Genomic DNA, 27,503 nt, shown 5'->3' with positions numbered 1-27,503 from the left:
TCCCCAAATCATTAGTTACCAGAATGTAAAAAACAACAACAAAATAAGATACCTTTACTCTAACAAAAATTTAGCAAATCAGTAAGTATGTACCACGACCATCAATGTGTATGGCAATTCCCCAAACTCAAATGTGCGTTAGGAAGCCATGTCAAAATAAAATAATATGAATTAAAAAAAAAAAATCAACTTTATAAGCAAAATGGACTTTCTTAAAAAAATAACATAGGAAGAATTAGAAGGCTATCCATGCCAAGTGAGAAAGATATCTAATTACAATAAAGCTGTTAATTATAACTAAAAGTGATATATGTACACAGAAAATGAAGAAATTATGAGGAAAAAATACAAATCAATAAAATTGTTACTTTGCAAGTTTTTTTTAAAGAACTTTTTTCTTTTTACACAGTACCAAGGATTGTGCTGTGTGATACGAGGGATCGAAGAAGGAAGACAGTAGTCCACGTAATTTTAAAAGTAACTGAATGACTGAATGAATTAATTAGCCTGAACTTGCTGATTATTTAGAAGGATTCTAACCATATACAAGACTCAGTGAAGGAGATATGCTCAATCAATGACAGTCACTAACAAAATGCTTTTGGAATTTCATAAACAATATTTCTGTGAAATAAATGTTGAATAAGTGAAACTTAGCACATTACAAAACAGAAAGTCCTGAAAAGGTTTTGTTTCTTTTTTTTATTTTTTTAAGAAATGAGATAACTCTTTGCTATTATTTTTCCCGTTAGTATATAATTATTTGGGAAGAAAAAGTGACAGCCAACTAAAATTACAGAAATACCTTTACTGGCTCACTCTAAAGTAATTTAGAGTAATCATTATAGGGCTAATAATTTTAAAGGTAGAAACATTTACAAGCTTTTTTATAAAAATAAAAAACATTAAAATTTGGTATTACTTCTAACATTAAGCAATAAAGTTCATAAAAGTTATTAAAATTTGGTATTACTTCTAATATTAAGCAATAAAGTTCATAAAAGTTATAGCTAAGATATTATAAATTTATAAATGCATGTTCTGGTCCTTGCTCTGAAACAAAGAAGCTCTGTGACATTTAATTTTTCTGGAACTCAGTTTTTTCAATTAAATAATTATAATACCTATACTGTTTTATGACATGGATTGTCATAAGGATTTAGTGAGATGGTAATATATGTGAAAATGCTCTGAAAACTAAAAGCTGTTATTTTATCAGGAAGCAATTAAACTTTAAAAAATGTATCTGAGAGTCTATTGTCACTTAAAACTACATGTGTCAAACCCAGTTAATTGCTATTTTTAGCTAATTTTCCTAATAGTTGTATCAATGTGTTATGACAGTTAATGCTAAGTTATTGGAAAGGAGGTGGCTAAATAATGGTATTCAGCAAACATTCTTTCAAAATTAATGATCAAAATTGGAGAGAGTAAAAAGAATTCAGGAAGCATATTTATTTGTTCCAGGGAGTTTTCAAAATAAATGACCCACGTAATTGTCAAAAATCATAAGCAAACTGAACAGAAGAAAACAACAATAACAACAAAAAGGTTTAGAGAAAGGGCCTAGGTTGGAACCTTGTCTTATCCAACTTGGGTATGAAATTTAAGCAATTAACTTCTCTAAATCACAGCTCCTTTTTATTATAAACTGGGTATAGTATTTGTATTAAAAATCTCAGGGGGCTTCCCTGGTGGCGCAGTGGTTAAGAGTCCGCCTGCCGATGCAGGGGACACGGGTTCGTGCCCCGGTCCGGGAAGATCCCACATGCCGCGGAGCGGCTGGGCCCGTGAGCCATGGCCGCTGAGCCTGCGCGTCCGGAGCCTGTGCTCCGCAACGGGAGAGGCCACAACAGTGGGAGGCCCAAGTAACGCAAAAAAAAAAAAAAAAAAAAAAAAATCTCAGGGTTAGTTGAGATACTCAAGAGATTAAAAACTATAAACAAGCATAAACTGTATTAGTAGTGATCATAAAGTAATTATGCTTTTAATGGTGACAACTATTTTGATCAGGTTGTCTTTACTGTATTCTAATCTGAGAAGTCATTTAAGAATTGTAAAATATAATAAAGCTTACTTAAAAATCTGTATCTTAACAAATACAAAATGTTTACATGACCCAGTGTTTTACTGTACTGACTGAGGTTAATTCTACTTACATTAAACAGTAATAAATTTCATTTTGATTAAAAATAAATACATTATTTTTTAAAGGGAAATATCAAAAGTATTGTTTCATTATTAAACAAATAAAATGTGTATAGTATTTGGGTAATAAATGATTTAGTTCAACTTAAAAATGCTTACCAAAATACCTGGAATTAACCTATTAATTAGAAATACTGGGACTTCCCTGGTGGCACAGTGGATGAAACTCTGCGCTCCCAATGCAAAGGGTCCAGGTTCAATCTAGATCTACATGCATGCCGCAACTAAGAGTTCCCATGCCACAAAGAAGGAGCCCATGAGCTGCAACTAAGACATGGTGCCATCAAATAAATAAATAAATATTTTTTTAAAAAAAGAAATATTTCATACTACACAGTGAATTTATAACTATACACCTAAATGTGCCTCAGCTAATAAAATAACTAAAACATCTTTCAGGTGTCTGATATGGTAAAAATAAACAAACCAACCCTCACTGTTTGAAAATGTAGAGTCTGCAATCTATAATAAGGGACATATTATACATGAATTGTGAGAAACTAACATTTTTAGAGAATCCTAAACAGGAAAAGACCATTTTCCTACTACCTATGTCTCTTTCAGCAAGTTTAAATTTAGGTGTATATTAAGTTGACAAAGTATTAAAAAAAGTGGTGATAAGGAAAATGGTCATTCTCATTCACTGCTTATTCTATACACAGGAGGAAAATCCAGACCAACCATTTCTGAAAAGCAATTTTAGTAAAATGTATCAAAAGCTTTTAAAACATTCACACATTTTGACCACTTATTCAATCTAGTAAAGAAAAAAATTGTACTAAATGGAAAGAGCTTTAGGCACAAAATATTTTTCTCAGAATTTTTTAATAGTAAAAATGAAGAAATAACCTTAATGTCCTAAATTAAGGGAATGGTTATGTAAATTATGGTATGCCCACTTAATGGAATGAGTGGTCATTTGAAATTAGGTTTATGAATAATACCTACTTTGTGGAGAAATGTTTAATGTTAAAAAATCAGTATATAAAATTTTATTTATAGTATTATAACCATAAAAAGATGAAAGGTTAAAAGGATATAAAATGAATGCTAATATTATTCCTTGATGGTATGATTATGAATGATTTTCCAATTTTTCTAGAGGTTATTTACGTTTATAAGGGTGATTTCTTTTAAAATCTAGGTATATACTTTCCCCTCTTCTTTTGATATAGAGTCATAATATTTAAAAATACAATACAATTATATTCTATCAAAATAGTCAAGTAATTCAACTGACTAATGAACCAGTCACTTGCTTTTTGGCATAAGTAGATTCCTCCCTCCACCCCCCCGCCACTCTGTATTTGAGATAATAAACTGAGACATTGTTCAACCCTTGCCCTAAACCCTTCTGGATTCATGCAGAATATCTCTTTTGGTCAGTAAAATAAAATAATTTTCTAAACAAGCTAATCTTCTGAGTGTCTTTCAAATCCATTTTCTCTTCTCCATATCCACTTACCTACTCTCTTAATGCAAGCTCTCATTATCCTTTTTTGCCTCTCTTATTTTAGTAGGTTTCTAAGTGATCTCCTTGTTTCCAGTCTTGTGAAAAGGCTAGGCGTGCAAATCTGTTGGTTTTTCTACTCAGAACCCTTCTAAGGTATCCAATTATCAAAGCTCTATTGGGGAACCCTGTACACACTGGAGAATAGAGGGCCGAGAATCATTATTGTCTGAGGAACGCTTTCAAGATACATAATTTACACAATCCATAGAAACGGGCTCTCTCACCCCAGAAGCACTGAGGTACAAGATAAAGTCCAATTTTATTTCACAGGAAAAAGGAACAGACAACAAATACATGAAAAGAAGATGATGGACTTCAATTAAAGACTTAAAAATGTGATGACAATTTTTTATACGGACTAGAAAAGATGGAAAATATAATAATACTCAACACTGGCAAGGGTATGGAGAAACAGGATATTTTGCACTGTTGGTGGGAGTGCACTTTTTCTTTGAGAAAGTGATCGTATATACAGATACATACACACACAAATAATCATTGTAGCACTCTTTTTAACAAAAAAAGAAAAGGAGAAAACATCCTGTGGCTGTATCAGCACAGGACTGGTTAAAAAATTATGGTATACATATATGATAGAATTCTAAAAGCCATTAAAAAGATCTGTATGCAGTACTCACAAGATATTGCTAAATGAAAAAAAGCTAGGGACAGAACTGTTAGTATGACATGATCCTATCTGTCAAATTGATAGGATGGATGAATAGGTATTTTAAAATTTTATCAGTTTAAGGAAGGATATACACCAAACCACTGATATTTCCCTTAGGAAATATTTTATATAAAGGACTATAGACATAATAATATAAAGGTAATAAAGCGAATATGTGTATACTTATCACCCAACTTAAGAAAGAGAAATAACCAAGACAACAAATATTATATTATCAAGACAACAAATAATAGCATCCCCCACCTCTACCACTTGGATAGGTAAATATTATCTGAAGTAGTTGTTTATTTTACAATTTCTTACTGTTCTTTACAGCTTTACCACATAAGTATTATTCCTAAACAATATTTAGTTCTAGATGCTTCTGAATTTTATTTGACCGATATCATGCTATTTGGGACATTTTGGAACTTGCTTTTTTTGCTCATTTTTTTTCATGAAACTTATTCATGTTGATATATGTAGCAATAGCTCACTCATTTTCACTTCTTTGTAGTGATGATAGCTAACACCTATTAAGCATTTTCTATGTAGCAGACATTGTCTCCAGTACTTTACATGGGTAAACTCATTTCATCCTCACAACAACCCTTTGAGCTAGTTAGCATTATTATCTCTCTATTCCACAGGAAGAAACTAAAGCTCAAAGACATTATGTAACTTGCCTAAGATAAAACACTTAATTTTTTGCTCTTTCAAACAAGGGTGCTAAGAACATTCTTCTATAGGCCTCATGATACATATATACAAGAATTTTTCTGGTACATATCCAGGGGTGGAAATGCTAGATTATAAGATACATGTATGCTCTGATTTATAAAATAAAAATTATTTTCCAAGGTGGTTTTAACAATTCATATATCCACAAGCAATGTTCTATATTCTCACTAAGACTAGGCATTATCACAACTTTCACTCTTATTTATGGATATGCTATTTAATTTCTATGATAATGGACTAGTCTTACTAAAAATTACATAGTGTTTTCTTTTCATGAACAAGAAATTTTGAGAATGAACAAAAGAACTAACATATGAATGCATAGGTCTGTTACTTTACCATGGCTCCTACCCTACTGTTTCATCATCTCTTTTTGCTTCAGATGCACTGTTTCTCTCCAGTACTGTCTAACATTTCACACTTCTGATTCTTTGTACATGTCATTTCCTCTGCCCACAAAGACTATCTTCAATTTTTCCACTAGAAAAACTCCTTTTTAGAGTTTGGGATTAACATATACACACTACTATATATAAAACAGATAATCAACAAGGACCTACTATATAGCACAGGGAACTCTACTCAATATTCTGTAATAACCTATATGGGAAAAGAATCTGAAAAAGAATGAATGTATGTATACGTATAACTGAATCACTTTGCTGTACACCTGAAACTAACACAACGTAAATCAACCATACTCCAATATAAAATAAAAATTAAAAAAAAGAACTCCTTAACATCAGCCATAAACGCCTCGAAAAGTCTGTTAATCCACTCCAAAGTTACTCCCTCCTCTGAACTTCCTCAAAAATACTTATATCTATCACCCTATATTCTAAGTGTTCTTTTATTTGTATTTTTCCCGTGAGCCAGTAATGACTTTCCCTCTGTTTTATTCCTAGAGCTTAGAACTATACCTGACACACAGTGAGTACCCTATAAATAATCAGTGATATGCAAATAACCACAAGTCAGATCACAGTATATTAATATAGATCCTTGGGAGTAACTTTGGCAATAGAAAAAAATGTAGAAAAAGAACTCCTTAAACAACAATGAAAAGTCTTCACCTGCAAAAGAAATAATTTTAATAACTGTTAAAAGTTCAAATTACACAAAAAATTCTTCACACACACCCCCATATGGAATAGCACCTATTATTATTTGACATGTATCTTTCTAGACTTAATATATATATATATATATATATATATATGTTTATAGTCTATGTATAATTTGATTCCATTTATATATTTAGGTCTATCCATGTAGTGCTTTCTTTTACCACAAAACATACCATGAACCTCTCCCTGTGTCAATATATAAAGGTGTACCCTGTGCTTTAAAATGGTTGCAAAGAAGTTCAATATTTGTATATGTTATGTATTCTGTAGGCAAAACTCGAATTAGGGGCATTTAAATAGCTTCCAATTTTTTGGTCATATACATTTCAACACACCTCCTTATAAATACATCTTGGTGCACTGGTAGTATTATTTCCTTAGGATTAATTCCCATTAATACTAGAGAGTATAAGCTACCCTCTAGCAAACTTATGTGCCCTTTGAAAACCTCTCAAGAAAGACTATTTCCTCACATCTTTACCCACACTGGGCCTTATCATTTAACTATCTCTGCCAAACTCATATAAGAAAAAATTTTTAATTGTTATTTTATAAAGAAGATTATTTGTACTATTTCCATTATTAAAATTAATAGTAGCCAAAACATTTTTTAAAACTTGGATCAGACTGAGTAAAAAGTATTCTGGCTTAGTCAAACTTGAATGTTTTTTACTGGATTAAAACTCTTTAAAGGTAACAATTACTATGGGAAAAGGGGTGTAATCTCAAGTTAGGTGGTGGAAAATGCCAAAAAATCTTCCACAAGAGCAGAAAATCTAATGTATGATACGCACAAAGGATGTACATACATTTGCATGAGCTCCAGCTTTTAAAAAGTTGTCTATAGCAGTAATATACATCCACATTCAATGCTTTTAGTACTGTGCTGGCATTGGCTCATCTGTATTACCTAAAAAGTAAACCATGCCAATATTTCATGTACAGTGGAAATCTGTTCCACTCTCAGAGGCTGGTATAATAATTATTCTTCTATGGTTGCTCAGAGATTGTTTAGCTTTTTATTTCTCCAAGACTATTACAGCAATTTTGTGTGTAGAGGCAAAAGGATGCAGTATAAAGTAATAAAATAATTCTAGCTGTAGTTCTCTTTCAGAACATAAGTCTAGATGACAGCTGTAGAGAAAATAAATACAGATTTTGCTTTTCTCCTTCCTTTGTCCCTTCTCTCTATATTAATTCTGAGGCAGAGAAAACAGCATTGTTCTGTAAACTTTTTAAAATGTATGATTCCCAATAAACAATATAGTGCGAAAAAACCTGATATCACAGTCTATCAGTTGTTCCAAACTTTCATTCTTGTAGTTGTATTATCGCAAATCACAGGTTTGAACGTGTGACTGGGTCGTATTCAACAAGCGAAGTTTTAAATAATTATATTATTAGTTTACTTTAGCATGATGAAAAAATTTTAGATGTTCTTTGATAAAGAAATCTTATATTCTAGCATTGCATATGTTAAAAATGCTATCAAAGCTATTCTTTTGGTATTTAAAACTATACAAATTATGCAAACTTAGAAAGCACAGAAAAGGAAAAAAATGACTAACAATTCTACAAGCCCAACAAAATCACTATTTACACTTTGATGTAGCACCCAGCAGCAATGCATTTTATATTTGACCACCAATGTCTCCTATTCTGTTTGCTAGATTTCTTTAGTTACTTTTTATTAGTTTAAGAATAAACTAAACCTTGAATTTTCAATTTTGCATGTCTATGAGCTTTGTCTAAAAATACTAATAGCATATATAGTATTTTGTTTAGGCAACCTGAACACAGTAATCAGTGATGAAATAATATGGAAGGCATACGAGAAAAGTACTAACATATAATGTCCAGCAAAAACAAAAAAGAAAAACAAGTCCTCCACCTTATTAATCAACACAAACTACACTTTAAATGAAAAGTTAGTTTGGCTTAAATGTGGTATTAGGTTTTCAGGGATTGTTTATTGTCTGCAAATCTGTTTGTTAGTTAATAGGCAGGCAATAGTTGCATAGTTTCTGCTAACTATATAAATCTTTAGACAATCCTTTAATTGGTAAATCTATTTCTAGGATTTTATCCTAAGGTCACATTCAGAAGTACCAACAAAAATTAATGTACAAGACTGTGGAAAATAAAGTAAATGTTCAACGAAACATGAATGGTTAAATAAACTGTAGTATAGTTACACAATATAATGGCAAAATTCAAAGACTCTGAAATCAGACTGCGTGGGTTCAAATTTTATGATTTGTACTACTTAAATTCCAACCACCACTATCACTACCATTACCAATACAAACAAAAATCCTATCAAAAACACAATCCAAATGGAGAAGAGACTGATTCTGATGGTACTTTTAAAAAGAAGTATGTATTTGAATATAACATGCAAGAACAAAGGAAAACTTAAGCAGAAGAACCCAAAATCTTTTTTTTTTTTTTTTTTTTTGTGGTACGCGGGCCTCTCACTGCTGTGGCCTCTCCCGTTGCGGAGCACAGGCTCCGGACGCGCAGGCTCAGTGGCCATGGCTCACGGGCCCAGCCGCTCGTGGCATGTGGGATCTTCCCGGACTGGGGCACGAACCCGTGTCCCCTGCATCGGCAGGCGGACTCTCAACCACTGCGCCACCAGGGAAGCCCCCAAAATCTTAATAGCAATTACCACTAGGTAGGGATAAATGATTCCTGATTTCTTCTTTATAATTTTCTAACTAATCAAATATCCTACATGAAGATTAGTTTAAGAGTCAAGGAAAAATTACATAGTGACAAAATATTATGCAAAAAGATTATATAGAGTTTTTTTACTCCCTTATTAGATAATTAAACTCAATCTAAAATATATAAAGGTTACAGGAACTTAACTATAAGGTAGGATGGTGAGAGATCACAGTAATATAAAATCCATTTTGCTAGCTAAATAAAGTTCTATCCATTAACTTCGTTTTCAGATATAGAGCCTTATTAAAATGTTACTACCTCTGAAAATGAGTACATGAACAATTCATAGCGCCCTTGACTAAAGCAAATGACTTTGAACAATAAATGTAAATCACAATCCTTTTAATCATTTGGCTCAAAAATGACCTTACTTAATTCTAAAAAAGAGTAAGTTAGTCAAGTATTTCTCAGTGGCGAAGAGAAAATATGATACCTTTTCACTTCAGATCAATTAGGTGTCACCTTTCTTCTGTCCCAAAGCATGGAATCTGAGATCTTTTCCTCTTATAATCACAAACCAATTGTGAGGTGAGTTTTATGGGTTTTGTTAGCAATCTAGCCTATCTGAACAATAAGAACTGTTACGACTAACAACTCTGGTTGGAAAAACACTGTAAAAATAATCTTAAAGCAAATGTAAGCTAACATTAAAAAAAAACACCCCACCTAACCGGCTCATTAAAATACTTAAATAAAGAAACCAAATGAAAAGAACATTCATACCTTACTGCTGCTTGGTTTTTTTTTTCTTTTAACTCCTTAATTTTGAAGATTTTTCTTCAAAAAACCTTTCCTACCAACTATGTATATGGTCAAAATTGTACTAAACATCAGGGATAAAAGATGAGCAAGATATGATTTTAAATCCAAATAATGATGTTATGAAACCTTTCAAAGACAAGTATGAAATAGAAAGGTAAATACCTTTCTGATGATTTATGATACTGATAAAGATACTGAATTGCTGAAAGCTGAAAGTTATCTACCAGCAAATAATCAAATGTTTAGCATAGTTATTGGAACAGAACAGGTACTCAAATATTTACTGAATGAATTAATAAGTATTCAAAATGGAGAGGATTTCCACTCTGATATTTAAAGTCTTAAAGACATTTATGATCTAACTAACAGTCATTACTTCCTTGGGGTTAAAATAATTAGAGAATGGGTTATTCTTTTAAAGCCATTTTAGTTTTCTTTGCAAATAATCACTAATAAAGTAAACCTGACATAACCACTATCATAAACTACAGTCAACTTGCACTCAAGATAATTTCAAAATGTTTATGTATGTCAAGCCCATAGGTGGTTTACAAAATAATGTACTTTGTTCCTAATAAAGTGGTTAACTGAATTAGAATACTTTATAACCTCCAATACATTCCAAAATAAGAATGATGTATGTGAAAACTTTAGCATATCATGAAATAAATGGTACTAAAGTAAACTTAAGAGTTTTCTTTGGCAGTTTAATTCTGTAAGTTGATTCTTTTTTTTAAAAAATTTCACATTTTGCTAGCATCTCAGTATCCCCCAGCCCCTTTTGGTATAATTAAGGTTAATATATTATACATGCATAATCGGGCTCAGAATTTTTTAAACTAATAAGAACTGTGTTTTTTTCTACCTGAACATACTTTTAGTTGTAAAGGGGCTATAAAACCAAGATATAATACAATCTTCTATTGAAAAATGGAATTTAACCTAAGCTAGATGGTATCATCTAAAAAAGTTGAGAATGGGAGCAAGATAAAATGAACATGACTATAAATGTTAGCTTTCATTCTACTCATCTTCCTTTTCTGCTTATGTATTGGTTAGCTGTTGGTGCATAACCACCAATTACCACAAAACTGCAGCTTCAAAGAACATTTACTATCTCATAGTTTCTTTGAGTAAGAAATTTGGGAGCAACTTAGCTGAATGGTGTTCCTTAAGTACAGTTCCTCTCGCTGTGAGGACCCATGAACTGAACAGACAAATTATCTGCCCCATACACAACCAAAATACAATGGTAGGACAGGCAGAGGATAACTGTTATAAAACTTCTGGTTCAGAATAAGAGAAAATGGAGTCACTGATCCAAAGTAATTCTGTAATCAAGGTGGGAACACGTTAGAAGTTCCTTGAATATGGGAATAATTCTCCATAGCTCTTGGCTCTGCCCTTTGAGATTTTGGTTCTATTTCTGAGTTATCTTTCCGTTTTATGAAAGGAAGTCCATGTTTACATGTAAAATGTTTTTCAACCTGCTTCTTGCCGGTAAAATTCTGGGGATCCAAGGGGCCGCTCCTCAGACTGGTAATATTTCTACCAATTAACTCTTTTGAAAACTTTGTGGGTCTCTTGGGAAATCTTACTGGGATTCACACTCTGTTAGACAAAAAGCACAGTCACAATTCTGAGACAAACTCTTCTCTACTTTAAATTTCTGCTGAGGACACCCTTAATCTGCTTTAAGCCCTATTACTTTGATTGAAAGGTTCTCTGAGGCTCACATTACATCCTTCTGAGGTTTTAACAAAGGATTTTATAGTCACACCACTGGCTTCATCTTTAGACAAACCTAGTCTGAGAGTGCCCAGGATATGATCTTTGCCTGGAAGCCATTTCCTAATTTTAGCATAGTTTGACATATTGAGAGGATGAGAATTTTCCAAACCACCAAGTCCTGGTTCTTTTTGTTTGCTTAGGAGCCCTTCCTGAGCCTATTTCTCCCATCCACTGCTTTACCATAACCAGAAGTAGTACATTTTCTACTTCACTTATTACTACAGGTGACAGTGTTGCTAAACTTTCTGCTACTATATAACAGTGATTTCCTTTCTTTCAGTTTCCAATATGGTGTTCTTCATTTTCATTTAAGACCTCGTCAGCAGTCTCCTCAAAGGCTTAACTTTAAGCTTCTATCTACTGTCCCCAAGTTCAAATTATATGCCACATTTTGAAGTATTTGTTATGGCAGCACCACATTATTATGGGTAGCAAAGTCTCTATTAGTAACCAATTACCCCAAACCTAGAGGCTTAAAATGAAATTTGTTATTTTACAGTTTCTGTAGGTCATGAATTCAGGAACAGCTTAATGAGGTGGTTCCACCTCACAGTCCCTAGGGAAGTTACAGTTAAAACATCAACCATGACTGCAGTCATCTGATGGCTCATTTGGGGGTGAATGACTTGCATCCAAGATGGCTCATTAACATGTTTATTGTCACAAAACTTCAGTTCCTCACCACAAGCACATCTCCATAGAGTTGCTTGAGTGTCCCCATGACATGGCAGTTGGCATCCTCCAGTACAGGGGATCTAAGAGAGCCAAAAGAAGCTGCAATACCTTTTATGGCCTACCTTTGGAAGTCATACTCTTGTCATTTCTACCATATACTCCTTATTAAAAAACAACCCAGTAAGTATAGCGCCCACTCAAGGGGAGGAGAATAAGATTCCACCAAAAGGAATATAATTTAAGAATCTATTTTTAAAACACCACAGTAAGTAAAAACCAAGAACTAAAACTTGATATAACAATTGCTCTTAGTGAAATTACACTTACATGGAAGCCTATTTTAGAGTCTCTAGTGACAATGCACATTTTCTATTTTATTATGAAAATAAAAACCAAGCAAGTGCTTCAGTGTATAATGAAGCTAAAATATAAATACCTCTTTTAGGTGTGTGTGTGTACGTGTGGGGGAGGCGGGGGAGAGAGAGAGAGAGAGAGAGAGAGAGAGAGAGAGAGAGAGAGAGAGAGAGAGTGTGTGTGTGTGTGTGTGTGTGTGTGTGTGTGTGTGTAACCTGTTGGACTGGGGGCAGTGGAGAGACCTTACTATGAAACAGAGATCCCAAGGAGCTAAAAACAGATTAACTACTTGTTGCTTTGGTTATACAATAATTCTCTTTACTAGCCATTGATGGCAATATGCACAAAGTCTTGCAAACAATTAAGTCCTGTAAAAGTTTTTCCTCTATACAGTGCTATATATAGAAATGAAGTAAAACCAAAGCAGAATGTTAAAAAATTCTTTTTAAAGTTGAATTTTAACCAAATTTACTCTCTTCACAGGGAGCAATTCAGAAAATGTTTCCCCATTTCCAGCTCCATATTCTCATTGATACCAGAACAGAACTTTAGGAAACACTTAACTATAAAAAGTATACTTATTTTGCATTTTATTATTTATTTCTTATACCTAATTAACGGAAACTGAGTTTTTAAAATAATAATTAATCATCAAGAAAATAAACAGATTCATATATTAAAACACAAATAAGAACTCTTAAATGTACTATAAGGATAATGGGTTAGGATACATCTATTGAAAACAAATTAGATAGACACAAAAAAGATTAAAAATTGTAAACTTGAAAAAACATTTAAGGTCACAAAATATCATTATGCATTTAAGTGAAAAAAAAGCTACAGAATAATGATATCATAGTAACACATGTGTACCCATTTATTTGTCCAGAAAAAAACTCAGAGGCTATATTTAAAAATACGTATGGGACTTCCCTGGTGGTCCAGTGGCTAAGACTCTGTGCTCCCAATGCAGGGGGCCTGGATTCGATCCCTGGTCAGAGAACTAGATCCCACATGCTGCAACTAAGACTTTGCATGCCGCAACTAAAGATCCCATGTGCCGCAACTAAAGATCCTGCATGCAGCAACGAAGATCCTACATGTGGCAACAAAGATCTTGCGTGCTGCAGCTAAGACCTGAAGCAACCAAATAAATAAATAAATATTTAAAAAAATATGTATGATGGCTATCATGGATGGTAGCATATCTATGTTTTATTTTTTGAACTTTACTATATTTCTCAAATTTTCAGAAATAAAAACCATTTTTATTTTCTGATTATAAATGTACATAAAACATTTTGCCATGTCCTTTAGGTGATGACTATTTTTACAATAATATGAATAATTGATTATTAATACAAGGTATACATATAAATTTGGGTTCTTTCACTATTCTCCTAAAAGTATTAATACTTTAGGAAATTAAAAGTACTAAAAAGAAAGCCATATAGCTCAGAATCCCACAATCCAAAAGTAACAAATTTAACATTTTAGCTGAGTAACAATGGGTGACAACACCATATAATTATCTGTTTTTACTACTCAATACACTGCAAGTAAATTAATAATAAAATTTTTAGTGGTCGCATGACAAAGATACCTTAATTAATTCAACCATTTCCATTCCATTTAGATAGCTTATTTTTTATTATCAATATTTCATACACACACCCCCAAAAATCTGTGTATACAAATTTTTTGTGTATCTCTATTTCCTTAAATTGATTCACTGGATCAATAGGTATGAATATTTCTTTTTTTTTTTTAAAGATTTTTTTTTTTAATGTGGACCAATTTTAAAGCCTTTATTGAATTTGTTACCATACTGCTTCTGCTTTATGTTTTGGCTTTTTGGCCACAAGGTATGTGGGATCTTAGCTCCCCGACCAGGGATCGAACCTGAAACATTGGAAGGGGAAGTCTTAACCATTGGACCACCAGGGAAGTCCTGTTTCTCTTTTTAAGGCTTTTAAATACATTATTACCAAACTTCTTTCTAAAAAGAATCTACCAATCTATATTTTCTAGCAGAGCATCAATCTGTCAACCTCATGGAAAGACACAGTCTGGGGTAATATTAATTTTTAAATCTTTGATAATTTCATAACTAATAAATGTTAATTTATACTACCTGCTGATTACTAGTGATATAAAACAGAAGGGTGTCCATATGCTTATTCATAATTTGAAATTACTTTTCTATGAATTTTTAATACAAGTACCTTGCCTATGCGGTGGGGTATCTGTGATGGTTAATTTTATGTCAACTTGGCTAGGCGATGGTGGCAAGTGGTTTGGTCAAACACCAGTCTAACTATTGTGAAGGTAATTTTCATATGTGACTAACATCTAAATCAGAGACTCAGAGTAAAGGAGATTATCCTCCATAAAGTGGGTAGACTCATTCTGGAAAGACTTAAAGAAAAGACTGACGTCCCCCAAGGAGGAAGGAAGTCTGCCTTGAGACTGCCTTCTGACTCAAGAGCAAAACATCAACTCCTGCCAGAACTTCTGGGATGCCTGCCTACCTGCTTACTCTGTGAATTTTGGACTGGCCAGTTCCCACAGTCACATGAGTCAATTCCTTAAACAAACAAACCGAACAAAACCAAGTCCTCTTTACACATATTAATAAATACATACATATATATGTGTATATATATATATATACATACACACATTCTATTGGTTCTGTTTCCCTGCATTTCCTGACATATACAGTGACCAGAAATTTCTTAAGAATTTATATGAATTGTTTATTTATTACGGCTAGTGATTTCCTCCACAACCTTTATGTCTAGAAATTCCTTTTAATCCAAACTACTTACTTGTAAGTTGTCTTCTGCTCCTTCAGTTTCATTTTTAAATGCTGGGCATCCTAAGAAAACGGGTAAAAGTTAATTAAGCATAGAATTTTTGTTTTAGATTTTAGTATTGCTGACTCACTGATAATACCACTATGATATTGTAGAAGACTAATCAGAGATCATTCTGGACTGCCTGGCAACCAGTCAGATGTTGGTCACTCATACTTGCCCCTCTGTTATACAGAGAATAAAGCAATTGTTTTCCTCTTCTACAGGTAAATTTCCAGTTACTTACTTAAAGAGGTGTTTTCTGTGAAAGTATGCTATCTCTGGCAAGCCCTGCCTCTGATTTCTCTCAAATACTGAAACTGTCAGGAAAAGTATATGCACCACTCTCTTCTGGTGTTTAGGTAATACCCACGTGATTTATTCAATTTTTCTAAGTACTCTGACCCAGGAAACAGTATTTAGTACCCCCAACTAGGATTTTAGTAGCTTTAGTAAGGCAAAAAAATGAGCCTTAATCCACTGTTGATAGTCAATAGCCAATTGTTGCTATTGACTTTTGTGTACCAATGCCTCTATATAAGTTTTCATGGCGTTCAAGAGTGCCTTTAGTTCCAATAAATTAATAAGGAAGGATTTACCATAGGAAAGTATTCTGACTTTATGCTACCCTTGAGACATAGCTATCATGGAGATGAAGAGAAAGCTGCCCTATGGAAAGGGTGCATAGTTTATTCTTACTGTCATGGGAGGCTAAGTAAGAAAATGGGATTGCTGAAAACCTATACAGTGGCTGATAATAATGCTAACCAGTATGTTTTCAAAAATGTTCAAAAACAATGAGACAGGCTGAGTACTGTAGCCTATTCTACCTGGCTAGGTGTTTGTAAGCTTCTCATTAATTTTCTTTTAAAAGGTTAAACCCAATCTATCTGATCCTAGTGAAAGAAGTATGTTCCTATGGGGGTATGAATGTGGGCATAAAAGTATTCAAAACTAAATATTCCAGCAACCATGGATAATGATTTTCTTTTTAAACCACTGGTTCTTCAACACTAACAAAATATTAGAATTAACTGGGAAATTTTAAAAAAATTATACTGATGCCAGAACACAGTCTCAAACCAATAATGTCAGAACCTCTGAGGGGTGAGGCATTGGGCATCATAAATTTTTTTATTTTTAAGTTTCTTGCAGTGGTTTGAGCACGACAACTACTACTCGAGAATCTGAAGATCCATATTCATCTTGCCCCTCCCTAAATTCATGATATATAATCATCTGACAATTCCTCACCACATGTGAAATGAACAGGAACTTAAAAAAAAAAAAGGAATGCCTCAGCACCACTCCCCAGGCAGTTTGATTCAAGTGAGCTGGAGTGGGGACCAATTATGCTATTTTTCAAAAGGCTCCCAGGTGATTCAAATGTGCAGGGAACAATGAGAACACTGATATAGGAAGAATTTATGGGTTCTTGTACTAAAAATGAGTGCTATCATTTCATGGAATTTTTTTCTGAATCAGAAATCAAAGACTGTTTGTTTACCAAATTCTAGTCTTTTAAAGTGGCTAAATACATTATTTAACTTCAGTTTCACACACTTAGCAATACATATTTGTACTAAGCATTTCCACGTTCTTGCCTATGGTTTGTCTCGTAATTAGTTTATTTCTTCTGATTTTCCTACTAAAATGCCATCTTCAAAATATATGAGTCACAATGTTGTCAACACATTTTCATTCAGTTATGTTGTATAAGAAGGTTATTTCTACTAATAGAGATAATGTTTCTTCTTAATTAGAAAAGCAAATCAAATCTTAGTTATGACTTCTTTGGGGGAAAGAAATGGGTTTTAATGTGATTTCTTTTTGTTTAATTAAGCACAGGCCAGTCTTACATGTAAATATTCTTTCTCCCTTTAAAACCTGCAAGCTTTAGAGTTAATGATCTTAACAGATTGGTAAGATATACAAAGGGATAGATTGGGTTGAGGTCTCTGCCAATCCTTATTAATGAAATCAGATAAAGCAGTAAGGAAGGTTTTGCCATAGAATAACTGGAGTTGACATATATTTGATTATTACAAATTTTCTCTTTATAATTACCAAAACAAGGATATGAGTAACATACTCACGAAGGATTTTCAAAGTTCTACCTGACTGCTGCCCTCTTCTTTGAGCTCTTATTTTTAAAACTTTTAAATTATCTGAAGTGTGCTCTTGATGGGCTCTTCAAGATAATACATGTAACTGGTATATACTGTGATGTGACAAACATAAAACAGATTAAGGAGCCCATTATTTTATCTTCACCTACAGTCAGCTTTCAAAGCCTAATCTCATATCACAAAAGCTGACTTGCTTGAAGTCACTTCTACTATATATAACTGATAAACAAATTAAGAAAACAGTCAAAATAACCTACCTTGAGAAATATCTTCTATAGCTCTTCGAATGCCTCTATCAAAAGCCCTAGCATCAGCAGGACTTTGAAAGGTAAGACCAAATTTCTTGTCATCAATCTTCCAGTGGTGAAATGTTGGAGTGACCTTATTGTAAATGAGGTCTTTTTTAAGCATACATTCCAAAACCACCTGCCAAAAGTTAAATGCCAAAATTACTATACATATATCAAATGCATCTAATGTAGCTCTTAAATACAAAGGTAGGTGAGAAAAGAGCTGTTATATTTTAATAAAAGCACTCCCAACCCATTAATATAGAGGTCTTGCTACTTAATCTACTCACAAAGTCACTCAATACAGAAATTAAGATGGGATTAAAGAAGATTCTGGGAAGATGGCAGGAGGCAAGAAGCACCAGGAATCTGTCTCCCTACCTAGACAAAACTGACTGGCAGAATCTGTCTGCTGTGACTATGTTAGAACTCTATAGAGTCTGTTGAAAGCTTTTAACTTCCAGGGAAGACATGGACAGTAAATTGCAGTTAATTTTGTCTATTTCAGGTAGTAGCACAGTAGCAGCACCTCCTTCATCCCAACTCCCAGCCATAGGGCAGAGAGCCCTGCACATGCAAATTACAGAAGCCATGGTAGGTAAAAAGGACCTTATCCTCCAAGTATCAGGGATCGGTGCTCTCATCACTAATTGCTGCTTCTGATCACAGAGGTGCAGACAAGGAGGAGGGTAGCCATTTGCCACTGTTGTATCTTCCCTCATTGTTGCAAGTTCCTCTGCATCAGAATGAAGTGACTTCCAAGGTATTTAAGAAGCCAGCTCCCTTTTTTATCTGTCATTTACCACTTTTTCCCATGATGGGAGCCAGACACTGAAGACTAGGACATTCAAAAATAACTACATATACAGGAAGAATTAGAAAATGACTATGCATATCCAGGGAAAGGCTCAGAAAAGACATGAAAAAACCTTAAATTTACACCTCAGGCTGATCCTTGGCACAGAGACAACCTACAACAATCAAAAAAACAAAAACAAAAAACAGTAACAAAAATTAGGAAACTCCAAGGAAGGGAATAATCTGATTTCCATATTACCATATTCCAAGTTACCATATTATGATTTAAATGTCCAGTGTTCAACAGAAAAATCCCAAAGCATTCAAAGATTCTCCATATCTTATTTAGTTCTTTGAGCATCTTTACAACAGTTTTTTTTTAATAAGTCTTTGTCTAATGATCTGCTGTTGGGTCTTTTCTGGGACATTTTCTGTTGATTTCTTTTTGTTTCTCTCAGTAGGTCATATAGCAAAGTATGACATAAAACAATGTATGAACAAAATGGAAATAACAATAAAGAGGTAGAAAATCTAAAAAGAAACTAAAAAATTCTGAAGCTGAAAAGTAAATAACTAAAATGAAAACTCCAATTAGAGGGATTCAAAAGCAGATTTGAGTAGGCACAAAAAATAAACAGTGAACTGGAAGATAGGACAAAAGAAATTAGAGTCTGAGGAGCAGAAAGGAAAAAGACTGAAGAAACACAAACAGAGTCTAAGAGACCTGCGGGCAGCATCAAGAGGACCAACATACACATCGTGGGAACTAGAAGAACAAGAAAGGGGCAGAGAGAATATGTGAAGAAAGAATGGTTGAAAACTCCCCAAATTTTATGAAAGTCATGAACATAAACATCCAAGAAGCTCAACAAACTTTGAATAAGATGAACTCAACAGGCCACACAGAGACACAGAGATTCTTCATATTAGCAAGAGAAGTGAATTATCACATATAAGGAATCCTCAATAAGAACGTCAGCAGATTTCTCTTCAGAAACTTTGGAGGCTAGAAGATAGTGGGTGGACATATTCAAAGTGCTGAAAGAAAAAGCTGTCAACCAAGAATTCTATATTTGGCAAAAATATCCTTCAAAAGTAACAAAGAAATTAAGCCATTTCCAGATAAACAAAAGCTAAGGGAGTTTGTTTCCACTAGATCTGCCCTGCAAAAAATGCAAAAGGGAGACCTACACGGTGAAATAAAATGACAAGAAAGTAAATTTAAGCCATATGAAGAAATAAAGGTAAATACAAGGGCAATTATAAAAGCAATATTTTTAACATTGGTTTGAAACTCCACTTTATGTTTTCTATAAAATTTAAGAGAGACTATTACATTTAAAGAAAACAATGAATTATTAGTGTAAAAGCTAAGTATTGCTGTAACTGTGGTGTATAACTCCAAATGTTGTTTTCTACAAAATTTGAGAGACTAATACATTTCAAAGAAGTATTAATTTATGTTTCTGGGCAAACAGTGTATAAAGATGTAATTTATCAACAAATGAAAGGGGTGAGGTCAAAGCTGTAAAGAAACAGTTTTTGTATGTTATTGAAGTTAAGCTAGTTTAAATCCCAATTAGAGTGTTATAACTTTAGGATGTTAAGTGCAACCTCCATGGTAACCACAAAGAAAATAGCTATAGAATATAAATAAAAGGAAATGAGAAAGGAATTTAAACATTTTGTTATGATCAACTAAACACAAAGGAAGATACGAATGTAGGAAATGAGGGAGAAAAAGGCTACTAGGGACATACAAAGACAGCAAAATCACAGAAGTCCCTCCTTATCAGCAATTACTTAAAACGTAAATGGATTTAACTGTCCAACCAAATGACAGAGATTGGCAGAGCAAATAAAAGCACGACCAAAGACACAAACAGGTTGAAAGTGAAAGGATGGAAAAAAACATTCCATGCAAAGAGCAACCAAAAGGGATCAGGGGTGGCTATACTAATATCAGACAAAATAGACTTTAAATAAAAAAGGACATTATAATAAAAATATTATATATTGATAAATGGTTCAATACGGCAAAAAGATACAACAATAAACATTTAGGTACTTAGTAACAGACCATCAAAATATATAAAGCAAAAATTGACACAACTGAAGGGAGAAACACAGTTCTACAGTAATAGTTGGAGATGTCAATACCTCACTCACATAATCAACAGAAGAACCAGACAGAATATAAAGATATAGAGAATTTAACATAGTAAACCAACTAGACCAAACAGACATATACAAAACAGTCTACTCAGCAACAGAACACACATTTTTCTGAAGTGCACATGGGATATTTTTCAGGACAGACCATATGTTAGGCCACAAATTAATCTCAATAAAATAAAAAATATGGATATCATACAAAGTATCTTTGGCCACAATAAGATGAAATTAAAAATCAATAACAAAAGGACAACTGGAACATTTTTAAAAAATTGGGAATTAACCAACTGATCAAAGAAGAAATCACAAGGGAAATTACAAAATACTTAGAGAGCGAAAACACAACATATCAAAACTTATAGCACACAGTGAAAGCAGTACTAAGGGGAAAATTTAGAAACACCTGCATTAAAAAAAAAAAGAAAGAAAAATCTTAAATCAACAACATAACTTTACAATTTAAGGAACTAGAAAAGAAGAACAAACTAAACTCAAACCTAGCAGAAGAAAGGAAATAATAATGATGAGGGCAGAAACAAATTAGAGAACAGAAAAATAATAGAGAAAATCAATGAATCCAACAGTTGGTTCTTCAAAAAGATTTTAATAAGTCCTTTAGCTAGAAGGACTAAGAAGAAAAAGAGAGAAGATGCAAATTGACACAAATTATAAAAATCAGAAATGAAAGTGGAGACATTACCATCAATTCTACAGAAATAAAAAGCATTATAAGAGAGTACTATGAACAATTGTACATCAACAAGTCAGATAACCTAGATTTAACAGACAAATTACTAGAAACATAAAACAGACCAAGACTAAATCAGAAATAAATAGAAAATTTGAATAGATATATAGCTAGTAAGTAGATAGGATCAGTAATTAAATGTCTCTCAATAAAGAAAAACCCTGGACCTGATGGCTTCACTGGTGAATTATATCAAATATTTAAAGAACTAATACCAATACTTCAAACTTTCCCAAAAGATTGAAGGAGTAAACACTTCCTAACTCATTCTATGAGGACAGCATTGTGCTGATACCAAAGCCAAAGACATTACAAGAAAACTATGTATCAATATCCTTTATGAATACTGATGCAAAAAATCCTCAACAAATGAATGCAAGGATGGTTAAACACATGAAAACTGATCAATGTAATATCCTACTTGAACAGAATAAAGGGGGAAAAAATCCACATGATCATCGCAATTGATGCAGAAAAAGCATTTAACAAAATTCAACATCTTTTCATGATAAAAATACCTAACAAGAACTAGAAGGAAACTACCTCAACATATTTGACAACAGTGCCAAGACCATTCAGTGGAAGAAAGGAAAGTCTTTTCAACAAATGGTACTGGGAAACTGGATGTGCACAGGCAAAAGAATGAAGTTGGACCCTTATCTAACACCACAGGCAATAATTAACTCAAAATGTATCAAGGACCCTAAGAAGACCTAAAACGATAAAACTCCTAGAAGAAAACATAGGGCAATAAATGTCATATGTCAATGTCAATGTCATTTCATGACATTGGATTTAGCAATGTTTTATTGGATATGACACCAAAGGCACAGGTAACAAAAGAAAAAATAATGGTGCACTACTAATCACTTCTTCCCAACTCCACATGCAGTGACGTTATATTGACTGAAAACTGCCACGGTGGGAGTATGTTAAGCTATAAAGCATTTCCTCTCTACAATCCCCCTGCCCTCCCCCACCAAAAGCTGATTGTTAAATTTTACCAGCCTGTCACTGAATATCTGTGATAGTTAAGTCTTGTTATTCTGAAATAAGTAACAAAGAAGGTAACAAAATAATGTCCTGCTTGCTTACAGGCAAAGTGTGTTAGCACCTGGCATTTAACAAAGATTTAACTATCTGTTGCAACAACCATTTTGCAATAATACTAATAAAATTCATAATTATATTAGGTTTTGGAATTCAAGAAGTTAAAATTGGCATTATGGATTACTGCAACATATTTACTGTATTCATAAACAGTGGGAAAGAGATATGTATTTTAGAAGACTGCTAAATTGCAATTGTTAAAAAAGAGAAGGACATAAAAAAATGGAGTTTGGTCCTACAGTCATTATTACATGAAAATGTCACTAAATTAATCTTTAATACATGAAAATATTGCTGAATTAGCTCCTCTCTGAAACTTCCCAAAGTTGTTTTCCAACTATTATCTGTTAGATAAATAAAATTTCAACGTGATCTATACTCATCTATACCACTTATTTACAAATGGCCATCTATTTTTTTATAGAGGTTCCAAAAACACATAGAAAAATAAATTTTTAAAATGAGCTTTAAAATACACTGAGGAAATGGTAAGGATAATGAACTAGTTCTTTGTTTTTTGCGGTACGCGGGACTCTCACTGTTGTGGCCTTTCCCGTTGCGGAGCACAGGCTCCGGACGCGCAGGCTCAGCGGCCATGGCTCACTGGCCCAGCCGCTCCGTGGCATGTGGGATCTTCCCGGACTGGGGTACGAACCCGTGTCCCCTGCAACAGCAGGTGGACTCTCAACCACTGCGCCACCAGGGAAGCCCTGAACTAGTTCTTTGACTCATACAAGTACCTATGCAAGAATGTGTTCCACCTAAAAGTCATACAAATACTGAGGTTGCACATCATACACATCATGTTGGTACAAAAACAAAATGTCACCTAATTATGAAGTAGATGTCAATTTATGTTATTTACTTTTATCTACAAAGTAACATTAGGAAATAAAATATATCTTACTGTTCATAGTATGTATTTAACGTACCATTAAAAATAATTATCATTTAGGAAAAGGCTACTATGGCAGTAGCTCTTCTGAATTTAGGAATAGGTAATGAGAAAGAAAAGTGTAGGTAATCTACTGACATAACCACTCACCATCTTTGCAGATAATTTAAAAACTATGCTTGCTAGAACATTCTGCATCACTCAGCATTTACATAATTATCAAAGCCTCCATATCTAGGGCATAATAATTTCTCATCTAAGTCACACAATATATTAAAAAGTTGTTCTGCTTCTGACTTTAAGTAGCATTTAAAAAATAAATGCATTCTCATCACACTAAAGACAATATAAATCACACCTTTATTAAGTAATAGGGATAACAACTGTCCATCTCAAATTTTTTAAAAAGATCAATGAGATTAAAAAGGTGTTAAAAAAAAAGTACTTAAAAGAATGTCTCATAAGGCTTCTACCTACCATGTGATCAATACTAAATCTGCATTCCAGAAAAAACAAAAATAATTTTAAGAGCTAGAAGGATTCTTAAAAGTTAGTGAATTATGCTGTCTCCCATTTCCACTGCCTCTTCTCAACTATATCAGAACAATGTGCTCTGACTTTAGTTCACTGCAGTTTTCACTGTATTAATTCTGTATCTTAAGATCACAGTAATATTAACAGTAACAGGCATACAGGAAGCAGATTCAAAGTTTACCATATCTATGATTGGAATAACTAGCAAACAAACTGTAGAAAATGGCAATTACATTTTTGCCAAGAGATTACGATCAACCAATCCAGCACTGCCAGGTGAATTATTTATGCTGTTGGAAAAATAAGGTGCCCTGATAAATTACTTCTGGCCAGTAGGGAGTTATATCTATTAATTACCAATAAAGTAAAGTAACAGGTGTTCTACAGGCCTGAAGTGGTTACATCTCTCCCAGAATACAAGACCTGCACTCACTCTTAGAACTTTTTTACAAGAGAAGATCTAGTACAAAATGAAATGAATAATTTTAATTTCTGTTAAGACTACCCTAAAAGCAACTGCCAGAAGCCATTAAAAGTATAACCGTAAAAATAGTCTGTAAACAGCTGTCAAACTTGAAACACATCTCTAGCTAATTCTAATTATTAATTGACTATACTTCTTTCCGGGGTTAAGGAGTGATGTGAATTTCATCAGACCTCCATAGTAACCATGAAGGACATGTATAAATTAGAGAAAGATAAATTTGAAAGTAGACTAGTGGCACTGCCCTTATTTCTACCCTAAAGAAGACAGGTTATATATTAAATTAATAAGCAGAAAAGATATTGAGTGTAAATAACAACTGTAAAGTGAATATTAAGTGTAAGAGTGACTCAACAAGAATAACTACAAAAGAATATGCTGCCAAAGTAACTTGACATCAATAACCCCTAATGGATCCACTAAGCACGTGGCTAGTTAACAAAGAAGAAATTAAAGAGTCATGTTTTATAATCAGTACTAGAATATTTTGAACTTTTGGATCATCTACAAGTGTACTGGGATTAGAAAAGAATCACTATTTATTATAAACTATAAAAAAGAATAATGGAAAAAAATTTAACTAGAAAAAGCAACAACAAATTCAAAAGCACTTAAATGTTTTTATACTGACACCTCTAAAAGAAAAAATTTCAGACTTTTACATACCAATATACCTGACTAGGTTTGAGTAGAATATAGTCACTGCAAACAGACTGACTGGAACCACCTTTAGGAAGGGGACTATACCAAAGGGAGAATATTAAGGAGTATTTGGCAGAACAGCTTTACATTTTAATATTATAGACTCTAAATAGGTCTAAGTTGCTTAAGACATACAAGTCTTTTCCAGCTAGATAAATACTTTTGGAACCATGATTAATAAGATCTTGAAGTCTTTTGAGATAGTGGTAACAAAAAGAACGAATATTCTTTGTCTTTCTTCTAAAAAGGTTAAATAGATATTATGAAAGAACAAACAGATGCACAGGTGAACTCTGAATTTAAGGAAAGCGAAACTACTATTAGCATAAATATATTAAAATCTATATAGACCAAGGGAGTCAGGGAACAGAAGTGGTTTCCTTACAGTACCAAGCTAAGAGTTAAAAGAGAAAGGAAAAGAAGAAAGATGGTTAATGAGAATGGATATTCTTCACATGAGTAAAAAATTTCCAAAATAAAATAATTAAGATATGAATAACAGAAGGAACAGGAACAGTACACATACACTTCCCAAGAAGAAAAATGTTATTAAAGCGTAAGAGGAATTTTGGTATAGAAATTAATTAAGCTTGTGGGTTCTACAGCTTAGAATAGCTGGGTCCCATCTACTCTCCACCACTCATTACCCATCTGACTTGAGAATTAAATAAGGCAATACATACAGAGAACTCAAATAGTGTCTGACAACAGAGTAGATCTTCAATACATACTAGTAGCAGTGGTGATTTTGGTCACAAGGTGATGCCACTAGCCCATAATAGTACAGTTGCTATGAAAGCCTGAGAGGTCAGTATTTACTTTTTTGAGTATGGGAGGGGGAGGAGTTTGAATGATAAATAAAGGTACTCAGGACCTCAAAGAGCTTATGAATAGATTCCGTGAAGCTTAAGTTATTTGATTCTAAAGACAGTGAAAACATAATCTCCAATGCTTTTCCTTCTTCTGAAAGAAATTCTAGGATATATTACAGAGAAAAAATTACAGAGAAAAAAAGTGGGGGAGGGTACACCACAGTTACTAAATAACTAAAACTTCTGAAGATATATTCCAAGTTATTTTGGGAAATATAGAGCAAATTACTGGACTGTTTGCCAGAAGAATTTAAAATAGACCAAGCCAAAAATGGGTATAAGTACATTTCTGTTTCACTAATAACAACTAATAATTTGGGAGAGCAAAGTTAAAAATGTACTTTCAAACTACTATGTAACTTTATTATAGATGCTACCTTACAAGTAGGTAATTACATGTTTACAAAAAGTATTATCTAAGATGTAGTAATAGGTGGTAACTAGACAAATTACTTTAGTAACTTTCTGAAATACCTTTGAATCAAGGAAAAAAATTTCATTTTTGAAATAAAAACTCCATATTCAAGTTAAATTACTTGATAACCAAAATCAATAATTGGTATCTCAAATAGTTGCCTTGTATTATGAACTTTAGTTTTCTGGATGACATAAAAACTAGTATCTTTTATAAAGGACACCAGTGCATTCTATGAAATATGAAACTATATTGTTATCAAATAACACATTTTTACTAATTATCTAGTAATAAAAATTTGTGTTCAAAGCTGAATTCTGAGATGAATAAGATTTTAGAAAAAATTTTAAAAGTAACAGAAGGAACAGTGGTAGTGTTTCTTCTCAAATAATAACAGTTCAGCTACCACAAAAGGAAGGGAGGGAGCCAATAGTTTAAAAATATGTCTATGTCGTGAAAGACTGAGGAACTGCTCCAGATTAAAGGAGCATAAAGACACATGACAGCTAAATGCTACATGATCTTGTACTGAGAGAACAAAAATGTTGTAAGAACATTATTAGAACAGTTGGTGAAACTGGAATATGGACTAAAGTACTACATTTATGTTAAATTTCCTAAATAGGATAATTATACCGTGACTACATAATCAAAACTGAAGGCAGAGCGAAGATTTAGAAAGTAATCAAGAGTACAGTGTGGGACTTCCCTGGTGGTCCAGTGGGTAAGACTCTGTGCTCCCAATGCAGGGGGCCCGGGTTCGATCCCTGGTTGGGGAACTAGATCCCACATGCATGCTGCAACTAAGAGTTCACATTCCGCAACTAAGAAGACTGCATGCTGCAAGTAAGAGTCCACATGCCACAAGGAAGGTCCCACATACCGCAACTAAGACCCGGCGCAGACAAAATAAATAAATAAT

The 27,503-nt window shown here is 33.3% G+C and overlaps 1 protein-coding gene across 5 annotated transcripts in view; it reads right to left on the bottom strand.

Moving 5' to 3' along the window:
* Window positions 1-27,503, bottom strand: part of SPRED1 (sprouty related EVH1 domain containing 1) — a 323,745-nt gene that overhangs the window by 31,104 nt on the left and 265,138 nt on the right. For all 5 annotated transcript variants that reach the window (XM_079909663.1, XM_079909664.1, XM_079909662.1 and 2 more), the window contains 2 exons: window positions 17,816-17,984; window positions 15,403-15,452 (listed from right to left, as the gene is read on the bottom strand). In XM_079909663.1, the coding sequence (XP_079765789.1) occupies window positions 15,403-15,452; window positions 17,816-17,984 (219 nt within the window). The remainder of the gene's footprint in view (window positions 1-15,402; window positions 15,453-17,815; window positions 17,985-27,503) is intronic.

Source organism: Stenella coeruleoalba (assembly GCF_951394435.1).
Source record: "Stenella coeruleoalba genome assembly, chromosome: 2".
Taxonomy (NCBI): domain Eukaryota; kingdom Metazoa; phylum Chordata; class Mammalia; order Artiodactyla; family Delphinidae; genus Stenella; species Stenella coeruleoalba.
The sequence above is the reverse complement of the archived record's forward strand: the minus strand, read 5'-3'. Positions and strand labels throughout refer to the sequence as shown.